The 23241-nt window shown below is 37.1% G+C and overlaps 2 protein-coding genes across 3 annotated transcripts; one reads left to right on the forward strand and one right to left on the reverse strand.

Annotated features, from left to right (window-relative positions):
* Window positions 1-288: 288 nt before the first annotated feature.
* On the forward strand, window positions 289-14273 carry LOC307170218 (tripartite motif-containing protein 16). Its single transcript, XM_079891285.1, has 5 exons — window positions 289-409; window positions 11076-11111; window positions 11702-11764; window positions 11853-11992; window positions 13496-14273. The coding sequence occupies exons 1-5, from the start codon at window positions 355-357 to the stop codon at window positions 13904-13906; spliced, it is 705 nt and encodes a 234-aa protein (XP_079747411.1). The 5' UTR covers window positions 289-354; the 3' UTR covers window positions 13907-14273.
* Window positions 14274-15246: 973 nt separating this feature from the next.
* On the reverse strand, window positions 15247-22837 carry akt1s1 (AKT1 substrate 1 (proline-rich)). 2 transcript variants are annotated; one of them, XM_079864105.1, is made up of 7 exons: window positions 22762-22837; window positions 21104-21746; window positions 20351-20989; window positions 19969-20257; window positions 19799-19882; window positions 18685-18854; window positions 15247-16357 (listed from the first exon to the last, which is right to left on the reverse strand). In XM_079864105.1, the coding sequence occupies exons 3-7, from the start codon at window positions 20735-20737 to the stop codon at window positions 16220-16222; spliced, it is 1068 nt and encodes a 355-aa protein (XP_079720231.1). In that variant the 5' UTR covers window positions 20738-20989; window positions 21104-21746; window positions 22762-22837; the 3' UTR covers window positions 15247-16219. The 2 variants fall into 2 exon arrangements, with proteins under 2 accessions (XP_079720231.1, XP_079720230.1); XM_079864104.1 differs by having other exon boundaries at window positions 21543-21746; window positions 22762-22835.
* Between the last annotated feature and the right edge of the window lie 404 nt (window positions 22838-23241).

Below are 23241 nucleotides of genomic sequence, written 5' to 3' on the forward strand. Positions count from 1 at the left end.
CAAAAAAAGTAAACACTTTTTGCACAAAACACTTTCAGTGAAATAAACTAAAATACCCTACTATTTTCTTGAAACTTTTGCACTCTTTTTTTTCTCTCTCTCATCAGATCTGCTTCATATTCACAACTGTGTGTATGTGTGCGGTACTATATCCTTATATTGGCTCATTTCATGGTACACATGAACTACACATGGTTTAAGTGACAGGATCAACCTCGTGTTCACCACCTCGGCCACCTACAGACCCCCTCCCCATAGGCAGTGTCTTTTCCTCCCCCCTTTTTTCAGAGTGAATAAGAAGGGAACCCAGAGACTGAGAGACTCGGAGTCAAAAGACGCTCATCCACCCCTGCAATGCCCAGTAGTACCCCAAGCACCAACGGAATCATGCCTGAAGCAAAGAAAGCAGGTAAGGACTGCTCTCATTGCCTCACCTATATCAATGTACTATTTTCCAAACAGGCTCACCTGTCTGCCAGGACACCTTGTTGTCACTTTCTGCCTAAATTAAGCTAAGAACTGTAACTTGCTACAAATGCACAATTGGATGTTGCTTGATATTTTTAATAATCTGGCACTCTAGAAGTAAATAAGTAAAACTTGTGCTTTAAATAAGTGAGGACAGAAGAAAATTAAGTTGCCTGAGGAAAAGCCCTAGTAAACAGTCTATATTTGTGGTTATGGTATAATTATATTTAGATTAAAAATAATATTTTTTACGTTATTTAATTTATAAATATTTGATTTTTTTAATATATATATATAAAACATATATATATATATATATATATATATATATATATATACATATATATATACATATACATATACATATACATATACATATACATATATATATATATATATATATATATATATATATATATATATATATATATATATATATATACTTACATACTTATTAAATATATTTTAAGTTTTTGATATAAAAAAAATGTGATATGCCATGATATACGAGAATATAAATTATATTCTCATTTATCGTGGTATATCACAAAATTTAAAACATAAAATAACCTAACTGACAGGTATGATTGGAACAGAAGGGGAAAATAGTGTGTGTGTCTTAACCATTTTTGTAGTGAGCTAAATCTGACAACCTCCTTTTAGGGTGTCCTCATTTGTTGAAAAAAAAAAAATCTGTATATAAAAACAATAGTGGTCCATGGAATGTCCCCATTGAGATAGCTAAGTAAATATGTGTGCATGTGTGTGTGTGTGTGTGGCCGTAGTCTGAAATGTAAAGATAATAATTTATCTCAGACTATGGAATGCACCTGGTCATGCAAACACACATCATTCTAGACACTTCAAACCGAGTCCGCATGCCTAGGACCTGCAGTATTTACAGCTCTGGTGACAGTACCCAAACTAAAAGTGTCACCACAATGCTGACTTGATGGAAGGTTATTCTGACAGTTTGTGTGAGTTGCATATACTCTGAGAAAGCCGAGATCATAGGCACACAAGAAAGACTAACGGTCGACAGCATGAGGAGAGGGCACCTTGGACATTATTGTCATACTGTTACTCTCCAGGCTCTTGTGCACAGCTTAACATCTCATAGTAAAATAATAATAGTCTTTACAGAGACAAAGAGTTTAGCAGCTGCTCTACTCAATCTTTCCACAACAAATTATAATAAGAGGAAAGATGCTCATACAAGACCACTCTCTCATGGCCCCGCATATATTTTAAGATAAGCATGTTGTTAAAAATCCTCTAGACTCAAGCAGTCTTATCACTTACATACTATTTAAAGTGCTTTAAAGAGGTCAAATGCGACATGTACACATAAACAAGGCTTTTACTCAGCATTTACAAATACTGTAAAGGTATACTGTGTGTATGCCCAACACAAAGTAAATCATTGCATATTTAAAATGTTTCCAAATTCAATATCAGACAGTGAGACTGATGTAGGCTGTATGTACAAAATTAACCCGATCTGCATTCATCAGATGAATCTTCTTTCAGGTGTTAATATAGTTGCACAGTACCTCTTTCACCCTTCTACTTTTAACACATCGTCCTCATCTGTCATCTCAACAATTCTATCTCTTTCTCTTCAATCTTGCTCTTAATTCCATTTCGATTTTAATGTTTTGCTCATTTTAATTTTTAATATTTATATTGTATTAAAATTTAAAAATCTTATTCATCATTTTCAATTAAAACAATATAAAATAAGTAAACGTGTCAAATTAAATAACATAATATAATTTTTAGTATTGCCTTTCACCTTGTTAACACCTTATTAAAAGTTGAAAAGAGGCTCCCACTGACTGCTTATGAAGTTCTCAATGATGACATGCCGCCTTCTTGATCACAGGCATAATGAAGTGTAAAACCCTGCACAGTAACTCATCTCCACCGCTCTACTGTCCTTGTATGCCTTCTGTGATTTAGTCAAGTTGGGTCTGACTTACCGGGGCAGTATTCGGCAAGATTAGTCACCACAAGCTCATGAGACGCCATGAGTGCATAATTCTCAGGAATCTAAGTCAGCATGGAAACCACCTCAATCAATGTTAAGAGAGATCTGATCTAACCAATACCCGAGAACGTCTCTTACCCAAGCGGGTAGAATGTCGTTCTCAGGACTGTAATGTGTCACACCTCCAAAATCTCCCTTTACAGACATTAATCCCTCTATTTGTGCATCTGTCTGTTCATGTTATTTTCCATCGGGCCCGTTTCAAGTAAGCAATCAACAGAAGGCCGACACTCAGCATGTGGTTTTCAACACTCGGGGGGCCACAAGATCATATCCATCGCCTTCCCTCTCAAATCATCATGCATAGCATCTCCTTGATCCATCCATCAAATATGAACCATCCCAGCATGCCCATAGTGGCTGGATGCATGGCAGGGGTTGGCAAGACACTCTACGGACGTGTCCAACACAAACAACTCGCTTTCTGCACTGTCATCACCAACAAAAGACACCAAAGCCTAGCAAAGACCCTGAGGTCAACAATAGCTGATGATGCTAAAAAGAGCAAAGTTCAAACTTACTCAACAGTAGAAGGTTGTTCCAGTTTATATGATGCCAGTTTTATTGTAAAGATTTAATAAAAGGACAAGGTTTCATGTAGTTTATAAATTATGCTGAAACTATAACATGGATGATATAACAGGTTTTACCATGATGCCATGCTCATGGTGTCCACAAGTGTGAATGACACAACCTTATCAGTCTTTCCAGTTTTACAAAAAAAATTGTGATTTTTCAAGTAAATGTATTATATTTTAAGAATATATATAAGTATATATATATACATTTACTTTAGAAGCACTATTTTTGTAAGACTGTTTAAACTATTTTAGATAATATATCTTGAATTATGTATGTACAAATGAAAAAAAAAGTGTATTCATTATTTTTTAAGCTTAAAGCTCATTAAATTATTAATATTTTACTATATTATATATATTACATATATTACAGATGAATATATTGCAATATATTGTTTAATAAATGTAATAAAAAATATATATATATAAAAACATGTAATATTACCATGTTAATATGAAGGAATTGTAGATTCAGGGTGATATGGCTGATGGCCAGCCCTGGATGGGAGACCTCCTGCTGCTGGAAGAGGTGTTAGTGAGGCCAGCTCACCCTGTGGTCTGTGTGGGCCCTAACGCCACAGTATAGTGATGGGCACTATACTGTCAAAAAGCAGCGTCCGTCGGATGAGACGTTAACACTAGAACGGCCATGGCGGTCATTTTGACCGTTTTGAATTTTATATCTGCAATAACTTTGTTGAAAATATAAATACAATCCTGCTGGTACCTGACTTTTCCTAAAAGTGTCTGTATTTTCATTTAAAATGTTTTTCATATAAATTACACATAAGGCAGAAAAACAAATGAACATATTTACCTATTTCGGCCATAGACGGTCATATTGACCGCACGGAATTTCGCGGTATTATTATAGGCTATACCAATATACACAACAATAAAATGTGGTTAAAAATACACTAAACATATTCAACAACAAATCATTTAAATGTAATGATATTCAGAACAGAACAAGAATGAAAAAATAACTATAAACAAGCCAAAATGAAATGCGTTATAAGCGAAAGTGAAAGTAAGCGGCGTTAGGCTCACGTAACTTTCTAATTAGAATCAAAATGTTTCAACATTTGCGATGTATTTGGATGGTAAACTATTTCTTTATTATAGGCTTTGTACTTCACTCACGTTCCAATATCGACGGAAAAAATCATCCTCTTCACATGCGCAAAATGGTACGAATTGTAGGCTACTGACAAACAGAGCAGTGGAATTTTTATATGTTAGGTTGACTATTTTATTATTATATTTTATTGTGGCTATAATGAACAGGCTGCAATGTCAAGATTGCAATACTGGAATATGGTTGGTGTGTGTGTGTGTGTGTGTGTGTGTGTGTCGGCGGGCGCGACGCGATCGAACTGTGTAAACAAATATGGGCTACTCCGTCATTTTGTTCAGGACATCTACGGATATTATTTATTTATAAATGTATAATTAAACTTGTTTAAATGTACAGTTTGGTGTTGTTTTGTTTTTTAAAGACATATTAATACAATAAATGCATTAATCTCTCAATTGGGTATTTATCATTTAAGATATAGAGTTTGGAATATAGCGGTCAAAATGACCGCTTGCGGCAGTTCTAGTAGTTATGGAATTCTGGCACTTCTAGTGTTAAACCGAGGTCCTGACTCTCTAGTCTCTGTGGTCATTAAGGATGCTTTCACACTGGCAGTTTAGTTCGGAACGGGGCACGGTTTGCATGAGAAATGGCTAATGTGAACGCTGTCATGCGCACTGGGGTACCGAACCCGAGACTACCTGGAAGAGGTGGTCTGAGTTCGGTTGCATTCGAACCGTGCCGCGGTTCGCGTGAATGTGTAAGCAACACGGACTCGGGTGCGCACTTGTTCAGAAAGTAAAGTAACCCTGCGCATGCGTTTTAGCTGATCATGATGTATTTAGTTAAATAAAACACATGTAAGGGGTGATAGTGTTGATGATTTACCTTGGATACACTGCAAAAAGAGATGTGTCAAAAAACAACACATGTGACTGTGTAGATAGCAGTTTGACACATGTTGTGTAGATTTTAGCACACAATGTGTGTTAAAATGTAACTCTGGATAGAATAGCACTGGGTGGAGGGCAGTTTGTGTTTATGAAAAAAATTATAGGTATATTTTATATAGTATCCCATAAAATGCTCTAAAATAAATAAAGCAATACATTCAAATAAATAAATGAAATCTTAATTCATGAAAACTAAAGAAAATAAAGACCAACGGGTGTTTTTTTGCAGCCAATCACATCATGCCTCTTTTTCAATGTCTTTTTCAAATGCTGCTTTCACTTGTTATTAATAACCAGATTAACTTTATTTCTGTCAGACTCTACAGAAGCTCTTTTTGAGAATTAACAGGTTTTGGTGTTGATGATTCATTGAATGTTTCATTTAAAGTCACCAGAATCGTGATTAGTGTCAGCTTTATTTGGGCTCTTGACCCTTGACTCTTTAACATTAGTTTTCTCTGATTGCTGTAAATGTGTATTTATTTTAGCACATTTGAAACAGCAGAAATAATCATGAGGAAAATATGCTCAGATGATAATATTATCATCATGGACATGTAAGATTGTTAAGCTCAGCAAGAGTTTAATATTTTAAAGATGAGTATAATATATGAAAGATCATATTTAAACAGATTAGCATATTGCAATTAACTTAAAATTTAATTTTTAAATACACAGTTTGTACAGAACCTTACAGACTATGGTATCAAACAGACATCAAGAATCAGCACATGAATCTCAACAATGGTGACAAACAAAAAGCTTCATGCCGCAATGCATGCTGGGTGCCACCATAGTACAAATCTCATCCATGACTCCCAGCACGCATTGGGGCATGAAGCTTTTCGTTTGTCACCACTGTTGAGATTCATACGCTGATTCTTGATGTCTGTGTTTGACTAGTTTCTGCCGCAGATTCAAATTTTCCGAAAACATTTTTTTTTATTATTCTGCACTGCTGGACAGCATGATGTAGTGTCACAAGATTGTTATACCTAATAGCACATAAATAAATTAAATGCGCACCATCCATATACTCATAAACTTGATCAGATCAGCACTTGCTGATTATGACATCATCAAGAAACATCTGATCATATTTTCTCTCACCATATCAAATGTATTTTATTAAAATACAGTTAAAGCAGCCAGAGAAAAAAAGAAGAGTAAAGCGTCAAGAGCTCAAATAAAGGAGCCATTAATCACGATTCTGGTGACTTCAAATAAAACATTCACTGAAACCTCAACATCTAAACCTCAGTTAATTCTCAATAAAAGCTTGTCTATGTAGATTCATGGTGTCTAAAACATCCAAATGTTCAAACAAACTCTTTATTAAACGTCACTGCATCTAAGCATTGCATTCTGACGTAGGAAGTGGATCTTATCATCATAATATTACCGCCCCCACTCATTTGGTTTTCGCAAGCGACAACATTGTAACCAGTACTAAGGCAATGGCAAAAGTTCGAGCAAAGCATGCAAACTGTTCTGTTGGCTGCACAGATGAGCACAGAACACATTTGACCAAAACATTTCACAGCTGTCTTATAAAGACCTCAGGGAACTGTGTCAATTTGTGTAAAAGTTGAACATGACAGTACATGCAAGTCAATGAGATTAATCAATTTAACTCCACAACAACTACATAAATTAGGCTATACACTAACCATTCAGAAACGTCCAGAGGGCTGTTTCATAAAAGACGCTATAAGAAAAGCGAGGATTAACTCCAACACCTGATTTGAATGAACATAACAAATAAATTTGGGCAAAAGCGGTTTCATAAAAGGGAATTGAAGTTCACCAATCCCACTAATTTGATCCAGGTTAATCTAGTCTAGATAATTGTGTGTGCACGCATTTCTTAAAGGGATATTTCACCGCTGGAAAGATGAATGTGCATTTAAATTGGGTCATTTATGTAGTAGAAATGTGAAATTATATTTAGAAGTTGGTGCCTTCTAGACTGAGAAAAGCCAGAAAATGCATTTTTGGCTCATGTGGATGAAAGACAACAACTCCCAGAATGCACTGTATATACAGGTGCTGGTCATAAAATTAGAATATCATCAAAAAGTTGATTTATTTCAAGAATTCAACTTAACAGGTGAAACTAATATATTATATAGACTCATTACATGCAAAGTGAGATATTTCAAGCCTTTATTTGTTATCATTTTGATGATTATGGCTTACAGCTTATGAAACCCATGAAATCAAAATCCCAGAAAATTAGAATATGATATTCTAATTTTATGACCAGCACCTGTATGTGTATATATATATATATATATATATATATATATATATATATATATATATATATATATATATATATATATATATATATATATATATATATATATATATATATATATTTATTTATTTATTTATTTATTTATTTATTTATTTATTTATTTATAAGTCAAATATTGGTATGAGAGTGTCAGTGGCAATATCATTGTGTTCCTGGTTGTCAGTGTTAGAGGAACAGTGTAACTACTCAGGCTTAGCCTGACAGTTATTAAGGTGATGATACACAGGGCAATTTTTTTAGCAATATTCCTGGGCAATGTTGCCGTCAACGGGCAACCGGATGAGAGACAGGGCCCACGACCGATCTAAATTATCCAGATAGAAATGTATTGCCCATTTTAAATGGGAAAGTGCCCAAGCAACAATTGCTCGGCAAGATTGCCCAGCAACATTGCTCAAAAAGTTGCTTTATAGCCTGCCCTGGACCAGGTTAGTTTCCCAGCATAAGTTGCCAGAGTAACTGAGTTTGAACTATTTTAAGTTTTCTTTATGAAACAGAATCAAACGACAATAAGTCTGACTAACCAAAATAAGCCTGGCTTGTATTCTAATCTTGTTTTATGGAACAGCCTTCAGGTTAGTTCCCCAGCATAAGTTGCCATATAACAACTTACTAATAACAATAACAAAACATGTGAATCTCACTCATCCAAAATCTCAGAAATAACCAGTAGCGGAGTGCAGCCTTACGAAGAGTTTCCGGAAGAGATTGCAACTTTTAGACGCACCAGAGGGCTGTTCCACAAAACAAGATTAGAATACAAGCCAGGCTTATTTTGGTTAGTCAGACTTATTGTCGTTTGATTCTGTTTCATAAAGCAAACTTATGGCGCGTTTTTGTGTGGGCAAATTTGACAAGCTATAATAAATGATCTGGGAGGTATTTTGACACATTCTTGGGACACTAAAGATCCATATTATATCTTGTGAAAAGGGCATCATTTGTCACCTTTAATGGAAATGCCCGTAAACTTGATGTCCAGGAAGAAAATTATCTTTTCCGGGGTTTTGTTGTTTATGTCTTCTGATCTGTGCCAAACCTTTCACAGCTGTGTGTTGATCTGGTGAAAGATGTGAATGAACGAATCTTTCTGGATGACCCCTCATTGGAAATAAGGGATTTTGAAAGAAGGTTGTCCCCCAGACTCCCTTAATGTACCTCTTGTTTACATCATTTTTCCACTCATGGTCGTTCTCCACCGAGTTACCACTCACAAAACACCAGGGTTGAATCTCACACCAGGGAGAAAACCCTAACTTGAAGAGCTGTCAGTGCGTCTTTAAATCGCGTAAACAGAGACTCACCGAGATCTTTCTGACTTGTTTTATTTTGGAGCTCTGCTTCATGACCATGGTTATAGTATAGTATGCTGGCTGTTCTGCTCGACCCCTCCCTCTTGTTCTTTCTGAGTCCCTCCATACCAGCCCCTATAAGGGAGAGGTCCCGAAGAGAGGGTGAAACAGGCTATGACTGATGGAGTGAACTGTCAGCAGCAGTTGCTAATCTCTTGCCTTGATCCCTTTCCACCTCTGTTCCCTTCGTTCCTCTGCCATCCATTCCTCTATAACTGCCTCTTTAAGCCCAAAGTCATTGATGGAATTTATATGTGCACCTGGATTATTTCTAAGGTTTCATTTCATGTGCTTAACATTAATAAGGATTAATGACTGCACCGCCATTTTTCATTATCCTCCATTTGTTCGAGCTTGTATCTCATAATTACTTGATGGCCTCAAGGGCCTGCTTGTCATAATGTGCATAGAGCATGTGTGTCTTCGAGATGTATAACATATAAAAGAATTGAAGATTGATAAAAGATGATAATGTTGGCGATGATGGTGAACTGATCTGTTTTCAGTGATTGTCAGCAAGATCACAAACAGTGGTGGGGGTCTTGAACAGGTGTACAGAAGTCCCTGACATGCATTGGAACACAGCTGACCCGATCATTTAGGGCTGCACGCTGTCACGAAGATCCATTATAGTGATGCCAGTCACCTCTGATGGGGATATCTGATGGTATCTGGTTTCACTGAAAGTGAGACAAAAATTCTGCAAGGTGTCACTTTCAGGCCTTTTTTTTAATCAGCCGACTGCAGAACCCTACACTGAAAGTATGACATGGTTACATTTTATTTTAAGGTGTCCGTGTTACAGTGTAATTATACATTTAAATACTGAGTAATAATAATTAACTACATGTACTTACTATAGGGTTAGGATTAGGGTTTGGTTGTAATCATATATAGTTATTATTACAGTTACTACATGTAATGTGTAACAGTAAAATAAAGTGTTAAAGTGTTAGTCTTTTGATCTAACGATATCTAAAAAATAAAGCAATAAAATATTTAAAAACATTAAAAAAAATCTAAAATGAAATGGCTAAAAATATACCTCAAAATAAGATTCATTTATCTGAGAAGCAACACTGCAAAATGCATTCATATTTAAGTCAAAATCCAAGTGTATAGACGTTTTCGCTTGTTTTGAACATTTTTATTCTTAAAAATGTATGTCAATGCAGTAAAACAAAGCACATTTGTATTTTGCCCAAATATTTTGACCAATGTTTTTTTGTGGTAAAAGTGCAATTCTATAAAGATACATTCTCTGAAAACATAATTCGCAGTCTTGCTTGTTAAGTAAATTTATCTTCTCTTAAGAATTTGTAGATATTTAACTGAGGTCAGTTGAGGTCAGCGCTCTGACATACAACACAACTGCGACTCCGCAGACCCGAGTTTGATTCCCAGCTCAAGGTCCTTTGCTGAACATGTGCCTCTTGCTCCACTATGTGGTTTCCTCTCTAATCTCTACTCTGTCCAGTCCAATAAAGCCATAAAAAGCCAAAATATAACCATATATATATATAGTCATGTAACTTTTTTTAAAAAAAGAGAGAGAGAGAATTGCAACTTGCAGGCCTCAAACCAGCAACCTTTCTGTTTTAACCACTACCACGCTCTTTTTCAGGACACTATGTGGAAGTCTAGTTGTACATTTCCTTGTTACAGTGACCTTCTGCCCCTCTGGCACTTAACACTTAAACTGACAAACAAGTTGAACTAATACACTTAATGCCACTGAGCATTATGATAACCGGGAGGGAGCAACTAATGTTAATGTCCAAGAAGGCAAACATGAGGGAGCACTATTGTATGAGCCAGAAGACCGCAAATGGTTTTCTGAGAAGGTGCTTGTGAAAATCAACAATAGAGAGAAAAGTGTTAAACCTGCAAGCCCAGTGCTGGACATAAACATGCCAACACCACTAACACCATGGAAATGAAGTATTCTTAGAAACTGCTGTCAGAGCCTATGATGTGTGTCTATGGTGAATGTAAGTTTAGGCCTAGCATGCTTCTTAGATGTAACCTAAACCCTGACAGGTATGGGTAAACTATATGTTTCAGTGCTAACAACAGTGGGGGAAGATGAATGGCATACCATAGGGTGATACATTGCACACGAGAGGTAAGGAAGGGGGATCAGAAAAGCAATGGATAGAAATGGAAGACTGCTTGTGTAGCGTCAGTGTAATCCTAAAACTGCCCATTGCTTCATTTAAAGTGGTTTGAGGTTAACCCCTGATGTTAATTGTTGTACATTTTCACTCCTACAGGAGGAAAAGGATCAAAAGCAGAAGCAAATCCTGCAGGTATGTGAACCATGCAATCCTACATTACTGTACTGTTTACTGTTAACTTCCACCACTTCATCAGAGCGCCCCCTATAGACCTTAGCCATGACAGGTATGAAAGCGAGGCTGAGTGTGAGGGATAGACTCACAGGGTTTTCAATGGCATCTGCTGTAAAAATATGTGTGATGCTCCTATCACTTATAATTTTCCACAGCACATGTTGTTTGGATTTTTTTTGTCTACTGAAATTTCTTAAAGATATTTTTGCAGTGCATGATGTTCACAGACACGGAGGTGTAGTTAGATTTCACAAACAGATTGTTATTTCAGGTCTTTTAAAGTTTGGAGAACATTGTTTTCTTATAATCGAACAGATCTGGACACTCAGATCAAAATAGCATGTAAATCTGACAATATGGTTATGTGATCATTATCGTGACCTCTTTACACCTCTCTGTCTTAATTGTGTTAATGGGAGTGGATCATAATACAATGGAGATCACCTGAAGCCTGAGCATCCATTAGACAGCTGACATTTAAGTAGGATTGTGCAGTCGTGGTAAATAATATAATGACCTCTTGCTCTTTCTTCTCCCTTCCATCACAGCAAAGGCACCACCGTATGAGCCCAACATCACCGAACCCAATACTAGAGCTGAGCTGATGAAGTGTATGCATCAGCATGGGACAGTCCTTTTATATATTCTTTACTGCAAGTTTATAGCCGCTTGTCCTCTGAAATGTTATTTCTCTCTCAGATTGGATAAATCTTTCTCTGGATGACAGAACTGCTCAGAAAATGTTGTGGCTCTCAGAAGGTGGGGCCAAAGTGTCACGTATGTCAGAGGAAGTGTGTCCTGTTCTGGACAGACCAGAGAGATATGAACATTCACCACAGGTATGTAAGTCAGTCTCCTCTATCTGTCTCTATGTTTTGTTGTTGTTGTTGTTGTTCAGATCTGTAGTATAATATAAAAATCAATTTTCTATCCACTCATGTAACTGTCTTTTAGTACTGTCTTTTTTATTTATGCTGTAAAAGGGTTTGGTCACACAAAACTGTAAATTTTGTCATCATTTAAGCCTCATGTCTTTCCAAACCTTTCATTCATCTTCAGAACAAAATGAACGTTCTCTCATTTGTTTTGTCCATCCGTTATGTAGTCAAAATTGTCAAGCTTCACATAGTACAGAAAGACATTGTAAAAGTAATTTATATGAATTTAGTGGTTTAATCCATTTCTTCATTCTCCATTCAAGTGCTTATTCACATATAAACATTGATTAACGAAAAAACATGACTTAAAGTCATAATTATGACAGAAAAGTTGAAATTATGAGGTACTAAGTCATGATTATGAGAAAACTAGTCAGAATTATGACATGTGAAATAATGTCTCATAATGATTTATGTTATAATTATTCTTTTTATTTCATAATTTTCATTTATTACTGAAATTACTATTTAAACTTTATTATTATTATTATCATTATTATTCTGAGACTAAAATTTTCAACTCTAACTCCTCCAAACATTCAGAGTGTTCTGACTTACTGTGCTTCTTTATATCTTTTCTAACTGATCAAAACTAGGAAAAGTCCCATAGACTTTCATTCAGGGGGGCAACTCTAATAGAGTATTTAAGCTTCATCCACCAAATATCTATCACTAGCAAAAGCTAGCAACTACCTTAGAACATGCTAGTGACATGCTAATTCCTGCTAGCAATGTGCTAAAACATGCTAATTCGTGCTAGCAGTGTGTTAAAATATGCTAGCAACATTAAACATTAAGCAGTAAGTCTGTCATCTATCTATCTATCTATCTGTCTGTCTGTCTGTCTGTCTGTCTGTCTGTCTGTCTGTTTTCTGTATTGCCTACAAAACCTTCAACTTTAAGCTTTAAAATTACTTTAAACTTCGAAGTACTTCAAATTGAAAACTCTCAAAATCCAAGCTTTTAACACTTTTTCAAACTTTCAGGCTTTCTCAAGCCAACTTCAAAGTTCGTCTTGTTGTCAACTGTTTTTGTCATAATTATGACTTTTTATCTCTCTTTTTTTAAACTTTTTTTTCTTACACATAATTACAATTTACCAATCTTTGTGTGTGGGATGGAAATGGACTTCCATAATTCGGTATATGTGATTGTATTGTGATTGTGAGTCTTATCTTTTCAATGAATCGGTCGATTTGCTTTACAAGACGAATTTGAATGATCCGTTTGCAAATCAAACTGATCCAGTTCTCAAGTTCAACTCACAGTTCCACAGAAGAAAGAAAGTCATACGGGCTTGAAATGACATGAGGGTAACTAAATGATGACAGAATGTAATCTGTAAGACTGTCATGGTCAACATGTAGTAAGCATATAACTGACTTTGACAATATCCTCCTGAAGGTGCTGTGTAAGGAGGGTCTTCTGGGCAATCGTGGATACTGGGAGGTGGATTGTGAGGGCTGGGTGGTGATCGGGGCAGCGTGTGAAAGCGCGGGGAGAAAAGCTAAGGATGGCCCGTGTGGCCTGGGAGAGAATGACCTGTCATGGGGTGTTGGCTGGGCCGGATCCTGCTACCATGTCTGGCACAATGGAGCGAACACAGAATTCCAGGCTCCTCTCAGCCCCGTCATCGGCATCTACGCTGACCAGCCAGCTGGCATCATCAAGTTTTACCTTGTTGAAGAGGGAGAGAACGGCTCCAAGGAGGTCAAACTGGTTCATCGATTTACAGCCAAATTAAATGAGAAGCTCTTCCCTGGTTTCTGGGTAGGCAGGAACTCCTACTGCTGTATCCGAAAGAAGGACCAGTAAAGGGGGATACATGAAAAGAAGGAGGGGTTGGAAGAAAACAGGGTAAGGAAAAGAAGAGGATAGCTATGCAGGAAAATTTTATTGGTAGGGAGTAAGAAGCAAAAAAAAAAGGTCTCTAACTACAATAACGAAATAAAACTGTAAATGGAGATTTGCATTCTAAACCTGAATCTGCCTTTGTTACATTAGGTTGGTTTAAAAGTGTTTATCCTTATAATATATAACTTTAACCAGTAATTTAATTGGTGTAGCATTAATCTTTATACTAATGATTTTGAATAGTCACTGTTTTCATTTTATATTCCATGTGATGAAAAATGCAGATTCTGTAGTGAATATTTATTTCTGTGCTCTAATAAACCAGTTCAAAATAATACTCATTTGTGTTTTATATGAGTGGTGTGTTGTTTTTATTGCTGACATGTCATTAAAACCAGGTACTGCCATTCAAATTTTTTTTTTTTTTTTTTTTTGCTAGAAAAACAAACATTTTTCTATGTATGTGTTCTTGTGGTACCACCAGCCAGAGTAATTTACGCATTTATGTCTAACATTTGTTTTTACATTTGTTAAAGAAACTGTCAAGCAACTACCATTGAGATGAATGGGACTGACATTTGAAGTGGTAATGGGACTGCCTAAATAAAAGCCTAAATTGAATCTGTTCATCATATAAAGCGATCGAGTCTCTGCAGAAAATGTTGGACTAAACCGCTCAATTCATATGGATTCGTTTTAAGATCTCTTTATGAACTTTTTGAAGTGTCAATGTGGTAGTTGTGTAGCTGTCAATACAGGGACAGAAATCTCTCAAGATTTCGTCAAAAAGATCTTCATTTGTGTTCCAAAGATGAACAAAAGTCTTATGGGTTTGGAACAGCATGAGGGTGAGTAATTAATGAACTTTATTTTTTTTTTTTTTTTTTTGTGAATTGTCCCTTTTAAGATGAATGGCTTTGTTGTATTTGTCTAAACCAGGGATGTCCAATCCTGCTCCCGGAGGGCCACTGTCCTGCAGAGTTTAGCTCCAACCCCTGAACACACACCTGAACCAGATAATCAAGGTCTTACTAGGCATTCTAGAAACTTAAAGAAACTGAAAGACAGTGGACCTCCAGGACTGAGTTTGGACACCCCTGGTCTAAACTCATAAACGAATGCTAAGGCTAGCTCGGAGTAACTGTACACAAAAAATTATATGAAAAAGTCAACACCGCCCTCTGCTGTACACCGGAAGCATACCTTCCTCAGAGAGTTAGACATTCAGACTTCAGCTTACTCAACCACACCAAAACAAAAACTGAACTTTTAGAGGAAAATAAGACAAAAAAGGCAACAGGTTTCGACAACAAACAACTTTTATTCAAAACGGATTTACTTAACCATTGAACAGTTGTGAAATGTTTAAGATGAACACAGCTGGTTGACATCTGTAGTGTTATAAACCCTCATTTTTGACATCCTTCAGTCTAGCAAAATTTTTTAGAGAAGTTATCAAACTAATCAACAATTATACAACACACATTCCTGCATTCATAGCCATTATCAGCACATTAATCAGTTATAATGCAGAAACAAGTCATTTGTCGGTGAAAAATCCCAAACATTGGTGTTTTTTCAAAGCTTTGTCCTCTCATTGTCCTTTTGCTTTACAAAGCATTGATTTATAGAAAGTCTTCAGGACAGTATCGGAAATAAAAGTGAGCCCACACAGGCAGAGAATGACATCATTTGCAAGCATTCACATTAACATCTAGTCAGCTTTGGCAATCCTGCCATGGAATAGACATTACTGAATTCACAGTAGTCTATATTTCCAAGAACATGTAGTGTTTGCTAATGTACAATGATCCTCTGGTGATGGATGTGCGAGTGTCTCAGTGTGTAAATAGGCTCAAATACTATCAGTAAATCCCACACTGCAGAGGACAGTTACAGGGCACGATTAGTAATGTAATGCAGTTATGACATTTGCTCTGTTAGTGTTTCTCAATGAAATGCACAAAAGTCTGCCACAACCATCATTCAAAGCTAGAAGAAACTCTTCAATTAAGACATGCTAATTAAATCCTCCTCCTTCTGCTGCAGATGTGAAGGTTTGGTAAAGGTTTTGCCACTTTCAACGCCATAGAAATACGAATGATATGCAGGAAAAGCTTCAGATTTGGCAACATCTTTGCTAAAAACATCCATCAAATCTTGTGTCTTTTAAACTCTCCAGTTCTGTTCAAATCACTTTCACACACAAACAAGCTCACGGCTCGCTCTCAAGCACGCTCAAACGCTCATACATACGCACACATTGGTCTTCTCTCAATGCTTAAGAGAGAAGTCGCCCGTGTTAAGGCGAGGTCGCGGCAGTGCTCCAAACATCTCCGTTCCATCTGTCGCCCCTGGAACCAGCAGGGCTTTCATACTGGCAGCTATGTGGTCCAGGTCGGCACAGCCCACCTAAAATAAAAGAGTCCTTTTAATCACGCTGAACACAAATGTAAAAGTAATTATATATGACAAAATGACAAAAAGAAGTGTAATAAACATTTTCTACAAAAGAAACCAAATATCTAGGTGGATTTAATAACAATGTCAGCAAGGGTGGTAGTCAGAAAGGACTTGGCAACAAAATAGGGCTGGGCGATATATCGCATGACATTGTTATGCGTATCTCGTCAGTAAAGCCGGTTCCTTGATTAGTAGTAAATCGCCATCACCTGCTTTCATATGGAGCGGCGTTTACAACACAGAGCTGACAAGCTGAGCCATATCGCATTAATATCGCGGACGTATCGTCCGCGATAATTAATACGATATGGCTCAGCTTGTCAATGAACTACGGCTCTTTGTTGTAAACGCCGCTCCATCTGAAAGCAGGTAATGGGCGATTTACTACTAATCAAGGAACTGGCTTTACTGACGAGATACGCATGACAATGTCATGCGATATATCGCCCAGCCCTACAACAAAACATTGTATCCATAACTAGGTCAATAATACAGTCCAATAATATTGCACCCGTTTATGTTTAGTACATAGATTCACCCACCAAAATGCATTTAAATACAGCTTTAGTGAAAATTTTCCAGCGGGAAAATAAGTTTTCTGGACGTTTTTTTTTTTAAAGGTAAAATTATAATACTACATAATAATATCCCTTCACCCCAAATGGGAAGTTGTCTAAATAAAATGGAGCCTAATAAGTGACTGATTTGCGACACTAAATAAAATGTTAGCATGTGGCAAAGCTAATGAGTCAATGCAAAAATTTGTGGCACTGAAAATATTGGTTTACTATTGAAACAAACAAAACTATACTTATACTACCATTCAAAAGTTTAGGTCAGATTAAAAAAAAAAAAAAAAAAGGCAAGGAGGCATTCAATTTATCAATAGTAACAGTAAAGACTTTTACATAGAGAAATCTTTTGTAACATTCAAATAAATGCTGTTTCCAGAAAAATGAAAATGAAAATTCTGTCAGTAATTACTCACCCTCACCCATAAGACTTTCGTTCATCTTCAGAACACAAATTAAGATATTTTTGTTGAAATCTGAGAGCTGTCTCACTCCTTCATAGGTTTCTAGGTAATTGCACCTGCCGGCCCAGAAAGTTAGTAAAGACATCGTTAAAATAGTCCAAGTGACTACAATGGCTCAACCATAAGTTTATCAAGCGACGAGAATACTTTTTGTGCGCAAAAAACAAACAAAAATAACGACTTTATTTAACGTTCATTTTCTTCCGTGTGGGCCTCTGACGTGAGTTCATGAGAGCGCCACGACGCATGCGCGAGAACTGAGAAGATGACGCAGATGGGTCTCGATGTAGTGTTTAAAATGGTTCTAAAGTGCATTTCCTGGATATCCGAATCATGAGAAACCAATGAGAAAATGTAAAACAAAGTGCCTTACCAGTGCAGCAAAATGAATGGCTTACCTATCACACTTTCCCATCAAATGATCGTGAGCGTCATCTATTCAGTTCTTGCGCATGCATCGTGGCGCTCTCGTGAACTCACGTCAGAGGCCCACACGGAAGAAAATAAATAGTTAAATAAAGTCGTTATTTTTTGGGGGTTTTGCGCACAAAAAGTATTCTTGTCGCTTGATAAACTTATGGTTGAGCCACTTGGACTATTTTAACGATGTCTTTACTAACTTTCTAAGCCGGCAAGTTTCGATCCCTTAGAAGCCTATGAAGGAGTGAGACAGCTCTCAGATTTCAACAAAAATATCTTAATTTGTGTTCCCAAGATGAACGAAAGTCTTACGGGGTTGGAACAACATGAGGGTGAGTGATTGCTGATGGAATTTTCATTTTTGGGTGAATTAACCCTTTAAGCAGCACAACTGTTTTCAACATTTCATATAAAACATATTAAAATAGAAGTTATTTTAAATTCTAATAATATTTCACAATATTACTGTTTTCACTGTATTCTTGATTAAATAAATGCAGTCTTGATACATATACGATATTTCTTTCAAAAACATTAAAAGAATCTTACCAATCCCCAACCTTTGAAAGGTAGTGTATATTGGCAATATACATTTTTCCTTCTGCATCATTTTCCATTTTATATGAAATTGTTCAAAAATGGTGCATCGCAGCACATACCATATTGGCCAAACGAGTTAGTTGGTGGCATAATTTTGCTACCTACAATTTAACACATATTTTGTACTAAAAGTGCATAAATCATCTGCAAAAAAAAAAAAAAAAGCTGTAGAAGAAGGGTATGTAGATGAGGGCATGTATGAAGCGGATGTGTAACTGACCCGTTCTCCACTATGGGAGTCACCCTGATGGGCATGGTTGTTCCTGTAGCCCCACACAGGTACAGACACGGGCAGTGAACGAGCCATTGCCATGGGGTTAGACGAGCGAGATGCCAGGTGACCCATTGCCAAGCCACGGGGAGGGGGAGGGGCTTCTTCACTCAGAGAGCCTGACAGCAATAAAAACAGATATAAATACATGAACAGCAATAAAAACACATTTATGTTCCAGTGTCAGACACAACTCAGATAATGATCACTTTGAACAGCACTTAAAACATGGAGAATCATTATATTTACTCAGGGTTTCCATACTTTCAATGATATTACCAATCGCTTGTGATCACAGAATAAGGATTTTAAACTATGAATACATGTTATATTGGTAACATAGCCGGTTTTAGAGATTATAGGTCTCCTATGCTCAAGACTGCATTTATTTGATCAAAAATACAATAAAAACAGTAATATTGTGAAATATTACAATTTAAAATAAGTGTTTTCTATTTTAATATATTTTAAAAAGTAATTTATTCCTGTGATGGTAAAGCTGAATTTTCAGCATCTGAACTCCAGACTTCAGTCACATGATCCTTCAGAAATCATTATAAAATGCGGATTTGCTGCTTAAAAAAAACTTTTCTTGTTCTTATTTAATGTTGAAAACAGTTGTGATGCTTAATATTTTTCTGTGAAAACTGTGATAAATTTGTATTCAGGATTCTTCAATGACATTTTCTGTAACATTATAAATGTCTTTATTGTTAAAAGTATTATTTTCTTTTAAAAACTAAATGAGTACTGACACCAAACTTTTGAACAGTAGAGTTCCTGTATGAGCTGAAGATATTTTTGTGTATGCTCATTTCCCCTATCTTTGCATTTAGATGACATTCTAACACCCACTTAAAGTTAATCTTTTAAAACACCAATAATTAAATAACAAATCTATATGTAATGCTGCATATTATAATGCTGTAATGTCTAAACATGAAGAAATGTGCCATAACATGAAAGTTATTTTTGGCTTTTGTCAGAATTTGGTACATTCCCATTAAAAAAAAAATAAAAAAAAATAATAATAATAATAATAATAATAATAATAATAATTCACCATCAGTGCTCTCCTCCTCCCCATCAGACTCAAAGAAGGGCTCACAGTCCCGGGACAGAGAATCCTCATCCATTGAGAAGACACCTATGAAATAGAGAGAGTTGAATTTGAATTCACAAATGACCTAAAGAAGGAATGACAAACACCATCTCATCAACAGGTGAACTTACCTGCTGATTCATTCAGGTTACGTCTCCTTCCATCCAAATCTTCTTCCTCCTCCTCCTCCTCCTCCTCTTCATCATCATCATCATCCTCCTCCTCCTCCTCTAAGTCCACAATTTCCGTTCTCTCTCTTGCCTTCTCACGTTCCTCCACCGCCGCTTTCTCCCTTTCACGCTCTCCATGCTGACCGCCTGGCTGGCCAATGGCAGCAGCTGAGCTGTAGATGGACGGGTAGCTCTGAGAATAGAGCCTCATGTTGGGACTAACTGTCCCGACTCCATCTCCAGTCAAGCTCTTTGGAAAGAAGACACAGAAAGTCATGAGGTGTTGCGATCAAGGTGCCCCCCCCCCCACATCCTCCCCCAGCAGTAACGAATCACCACTCACCAGCCTGTCAGACGGCACATCCACGCCCAGTTTGGCTCCTACCTCCACTGTATTCAGGCGTTTGTGTCTCTGTGCCGTCAGTACAGTGGTGGAGTGCAGAACGGCGATATCGTCCATGTATCGCCGTGACGACTCAGCCAGTGCCCCTTGTCCCCAAACGTGATAGGCATAATCAAACGTTCTGCTTCCGGAAGTTCCGCCCCCGCCGTTATTCCTTGTTCCTTCCACTTCGATCCCGGATGGACGGAACTTTTTATACGCGGTCAAAATAGCCAAATCACAACCGGACGTCTGGCTGTAAGCCTCAGCGGCAGCAAGCAGCGCCAGCCAGCTCTCCTTGTGATTATCAGGGATCTCGGGGTGAGAGGATTTGGTGACAGAGGCCATGATGCGTTTATGCAACAACCTATGGCTCTATTGAACGCTTTTTGGAATTCGTTGTTTTGGAATGCTGAAATGCTGGTGTGTGTGTGTTTATGAAATGTGTTTTTGTGGTAACAACTCTTTGGTAATGAGAACTTGGTTTAGTTGATGCTGACTGGACTGTTAGAAGAGGCACATTTGAAATGGGTGACAGTGTCTGCAAGCATGAGAGAACTAGGGGAGAGATGGAAGGACGCCACCACTTGCTGATGTTACCTAGAAAAGGAAAGATAATATGCATTAATCAAACATGCAATAAATATATATAATTATGCTTATTTAGGCAAAATAGACATGCATTTTTGCTGTGCCACAAACCCCCCCACTCACTTTAAAGGGTACGCCTCCATTCACTCGCACGTGTAGCACACGTACACGTCTGTTTGGGACGTTCTCGTTTAAACGAGGAACAGTCTTCGTGAAATGCTAAAAATCATTTTCGAGGCCTGTTGTGCAGCGGACTTGTCTGTCTCTCGCATTTTCTGGACAACCTGACGTACAGCCAACCATTATTTCTGCTGCTTTCGTTTGTTTGTTTGTCACTGTAATATGTAACTGCCAAAATCTATGGCTAAAGAGCGGGGTATTTGCATTACGACATTAACTGATTTAGAGCTTGTTGATTAGTTCACTGGTAAGTGGCCAAGTGAAATACACAGACAGGCCAATGCGCTCCTCCAGCGTTAGCAATGCAGCTAAAAATCTATTTAAACGTTCTGCATAATCAATCGGGTTGCTTCGAGGAAAGAAATAAAATTAGTTGACTTACCCTCTTAATATCCTCCAGCCTCTGTCACAATCGTCCTTTACTTCCAACTTTATTCAGCCCTCTTTGTTCGGAGCCTATTACCCCTGTGCCTGCCTGTCTCTCTCTCTCTCTCCCCTAGACTCCAGTGCAGCGTCGCGCACAGCGCTGTTTACAGTAGGAGCAGAACCGTGTTGCCAGATTGCGCATGAGAAACAAACAAATGGTCTGAAAAAATATGCACAAAATAAGCGACCTATTTATTTTTACATGCGTTCTTTTCTTTGTCAATTAGCATAGAAAAATCAAAAAGTTTCTATTACATGACAATGACATTATTACATTTTTTTACTCACTAGGCCTACTATATGTATTATTTAAACTATTTATTCATCTTAATTTTTTTTATTGTATTCATTATTCAATTTTTCTCTAGACTTTTCGACGGACCTTCTGGGAATAAGCCCCCCAAAACGCAATCCTCTACTTAATTTATCTGCAATCGCAAAGAACAAGCCCCAGAATACGCGGTGTGAGTGGACATGGCAACATTCGGAGCGAGATCATGCGTCAACACATTTGTAACGTGCAGAATGTACAAATAAGAGAGCAGGTGTGACATTGAAGGAAGCTGATAACGAACGATGTATAATGATTTACCTGACTCAATGTGCAGTAATGCTTTTGGCGCAGACTAAAACGACAACAGAGTTTATATAACGTTAGCCTACTTATTTAAAATTCATAGTGGCACCCAGTATACAAAAAATAGTTAGTGTGTCATATCGCATAATCAACTTACAATTTTCATCAAAGAGATTTTTTTTATTGCAATTCTGTCATTACTCACTGACAACACTTACATGACTGACTGTCTTTCTTAAAGATCATCCAGGACCTTAGACCTTATTCAGAGCAGCGCCATGACAGGTGAGAGCGAGGCTGTGAGAGGGTGCTTTCAAGCTAAGATCCTAGATCACTTATGATTTTCCACTGCTCACAGCTTTTTTTTCTACTGAAATTACTTGGAAAGATATTTTTTTGCAGTGTTTCATAAGTAGAACAATACAAAAACACGTTAAATAGCTGAAGAGAGGCATGTCTATCACTCAGCCTCGCTTTCATTCCCGTTAAGTTTGCACTGCCGTGAATAAGGTCTACCGTCTATGGATCACAAAATTGATTGAGACTGCTATCGGAGATTGCCTTATTATAGGGAGATAAGAGGGTCTGTATCTCTTACCATTGGAAAAAGCGTAAACAACACCTGTTAACTTGGATCTTGTGAGGCACCTCAGCCTGGCCCATCAAATAATGGCAGTGACCAGAGTTGTATGACAGTCAGTTACAGTTTACGTTACACACCGTTTCTTGAGGATTAGCGCGTTCGTCTTGTGAATGATGTTCTGTATTTTGTTAAATCGCTAGTAAACGTACAGCAGTAGTCGCCTACTGCAATGTTTGTGGAATATGTGCTTGACTGAAAAGAGCGCGAATTGCTCTGTTAGCTGCAGATTAGGCTACTTGGTCAATATAAAAACACATTTAAGATTATATTATTATTAGATTATAGGCTACGCAAAAAGTGTCATTTAGTTTGTTGAAATCTGGAAAAACCATAGAAAAAAATACATTTTTTCATTAAAATCTTTCTATTTTTGTTTGTTTGTTACTACCTTCATTCGTTAAAAAGCGTTATATTTTTTATTAGGCATAGGCCTAT

This window comes from Squalius cephalus, assembly GCF_949319135.1.
Source record: "Squalius cephalus genome assembly, chromosome: 1".
Lineage (NCBI taxonomy): Eukaryota > Metazoa > Chordata > Actinopteri > Cypriniformes > Leuciscidae > Squalius > Squalius cephalus.